Source organism: Nicotiana tomentosiformis, chromosome 6 (assembly GCF_000390325.3).
Source record: "Nicotiana tomentosiformis chromosome 6, ASM39032v3, whole genome shotgun sequence".
Classification (NCBI taxonomy): Eukaryota; Viridiplantae; Streptophyta; class Magnoliopsida; order Solanales; family Solanaceae; genus Nicotiana; species Nicotiana tomentosiformis.
The window spans coordinates 28,512,521-28,515,123 of NC_090817.1; the positions used below are offsets into that span (position 1 = coordinate 28,512,521).

The window sequence follows — 2,603 nt, forward strand, 5'->3', positions numbered from 1 at the left end:
ATTCATAAGACTACTACTTTTTCTCTTATCATGGATGATGGTACACTAAGGTACCAAGGGAGACTATGTGTTCTGAATGTAGATGGTCTCAAGAAAGAATCATGACCGAAGCTCAAGCTTCTAGGTATTCCGTGCATCCAGATTCTACGAAGATGTATCACAACCTCAAGGAAGTCTATTGATGGAATGACATGAAAAGGAATGTGGCGGACATTGTGGCGAGGTGTCCGAACTGTCAGCAAGTGAAGGTCGAACATCAACGGCCTGGTGGGTTAGCATAGAACATAGAAATTCCAATGTGAAAGTGGGAGATAATTAATATGGATTTTGTGGAAGGAATACCACGCACTCCATGTAAGTTTGACTCAATTTGGGTGATCGTGGACCGACTCACGAAATCAGCACACTTCTTGCCAGTTAAATCTACCGACACAGCGGAACAGTATGCTCAGTTGTATATCAATGAAATAGCCAGGCTATATGGCACTCCAGTTTCTATCATTTCAGATCGAGGGGCTCAGTTCACGGCCAATTTTTGGAGGAAAGTTCAGGAAGGTTTGGGTACTCAGGTGAACCTTAGTACAACTTTCCATCCACAGACCGACGGGCAAGTAGATCATACTATTTAGACGCTCGAGGACATGTTGTGTGCTTGTGTTCTTTATTTCAAGGGTAGCTGGGATGATCATTTTCCACTCATAGAGTTTGCTTATAACAACAGATTTTATGCAAGTATCCAGATGGCACCATTTGAGGCATTATATGGTAGGAGATGTAGATCTCCCATTGGGTGGTTCGAGGTTAGGGAGGCAAAGTTGATAGGTCCAAACCTTGTACATCAGGCTATGGAAAAAGTTAAGATCATAAAGGAGCGGTTGAAAATAGCTCAGAGTCGTCAGAAATCCTTTTCGGATGTTCATCGCAGAGACTTGGAGTTCAAAGAAGATGCTTGGTTATTCTTGAAGGTTTCCCCTATGAAGGGTATTATGCGGTTTGGGAAAAGGGGAAATTGAGTCCGAGGTATGTCGGGCCGTACAAAATCATTCAGAGGATCGGTGGGGTGGCGTACAGGCTAGAGCTACCACCTGAGATGTCATTAGTACACCCGGTGTTCCATGTGTCTATGTTGAAAAAGGTAGTTGGAGATCTGTCAGCTATTGTGCCGGTTGAAACCATTGAGGCTAATGAAGAATTGTTATATTAAGAGATTCCAGTTGCCATTCTTGATAGGAAAATCCAAAAGTTGAGGAATAAAGAAATTGCCTCCATGAAAGTGTTATGGCGAAACCAGCAGGTTGAAGAGGCCATGTGGAAGGCTGAGGAAGAGATGAAGAAGAAGTATCCTCACTTGTTTGAATAGTTGTGTAATCCTTTCTTTTATGAACCTGTCGCCTAAGAATTTTGCATCACTTATTCAGTTAATGTAAAAGTGTTCCTTTTTATTATATGTTGTTTACATGAAACCACGGTTGGTGTGGTCATGAGTTATGCTATGTCGTTGGGTTATATGCATGTTTGTAAGATGTGTTTCTAGGCTCTTTGAAAGGTGGATAGGCCTAGTTACAAACGAAACTCTAGCGAAATATTTGGAAATTTAGGGAGTTAGTCAAATTTGGAGCTGCTGGTGTGTGGTATTAAAACTGAGTTACATAAGATGCTAATAACCGATTTTTTTACCCTCATTCGAGGATGAATGATCCTAAGTGGGGGAGAATGTAAGGCCACATAAAAATATTTTTGCAAAAGAATAATAATAATGTTTTGTGGTGCCGAATTGGTTTTACGTGTTGTGTATTATACAAATTCTTCGCGGCGAGGACCTTTTGGGTTGAACGAAAAGTGAAGGAAAATGTTTGGCAGAATTACGCGTTTCTGCAGTCCATTATGCAACCGCAGAATCACTCTGTGGATCGCATAATGGCCGCAGATTGAGTCTGGGAGAAATTATGGGAGAAATTATGCGGTCGACTATGCGACCGCATAACTGTTCTGCGGTGCATTATGCGACCGCATAGTGACCGAAGTCTCGGACAATTTTTACTGGTCGTTTTTGTCTGCAATTATGCGATTTTGAGCATATTTTCTGATATTTCTAGAGTAAGAGAGAGGGTCCTAGAGGGAGAAGTGATCTTCATAAAACATTTCTTCAATTCTCACTTAAATCTTGAAGATTATCAAGAGAGGCACCTAGGTCTTCTTCCTAAGAGGTAAGATTCTATCACCCAAACTCTTAATTTCAAAATGTAACTAGATTGGGCCATTAGTGAGGTAATTCATGGGGATTGGAGTGCTTACCTTGCATGGATGTATCTTTGTAGTATGTGGGAAGATTGTGAGCTAATAATGGTAGAGAGTGGGTTGGGAAATGATGGAATCTTCCACAAAAGAGCCTTAAAACATTGATGCATACATAGTGTTTGATAGTATGCTCAAACGAGCTAAAACCATCTTCATCTTCCTAGTTTTTGGTTCAATTTTGTATATTGCTTAAATAGATTGAAGTTGCTAATATTCTGGAACATCTTAGAGTTTTAAGAAGCTCAATTGAGTTATGTTGGCTAAACCCCTTTCTTCTTAGAATCGACCCCACGGTGTTCGTGTAA

At 40.7% G+C, this 2,603-nt stretch overlaps 1 protein-coding gene across 1 annotated transcript; it reads left to right on the forward strand.

The window, feature by feature from the left end:
* Window positions 1–740: 740 nt before the first annotated feature.
* LOC138893728 (uncharacterized) lies at window positions 741–1,360 on the forward strand. Its single transcript, XM_070178382.1, has 2 exons — window positions 741–981; window positions 1,206–1,360. Exons 1-2 carry the CDS (start codon window positions 741–743, stop codon window positions 1,358–1,360), a joined length of 396 nt encoding a protein of 131 aa, XP_070034483.1.
* Window positions 1,361–2,603: the final 1,243 nt, after the last annotated feature.

What these genes read in the sequence shown, in the direction of transcription:
- LOC138893728 (XM_070178382.1), top strand. Translation starts at nt 741, where the DNA reads ATGGCACCATTTGAGGCATTATATGGTAGGAGATGTAGATCTCCCATT. An exon ending in GAAGGTTTCCCCTATGAAGG is followed by an intron (nt 982 to 1,205) that starts GTATTATGCGGT and finishes TGTTATATTAAG; the next exon opens with AGATTCCAGTTGCCATTCTT.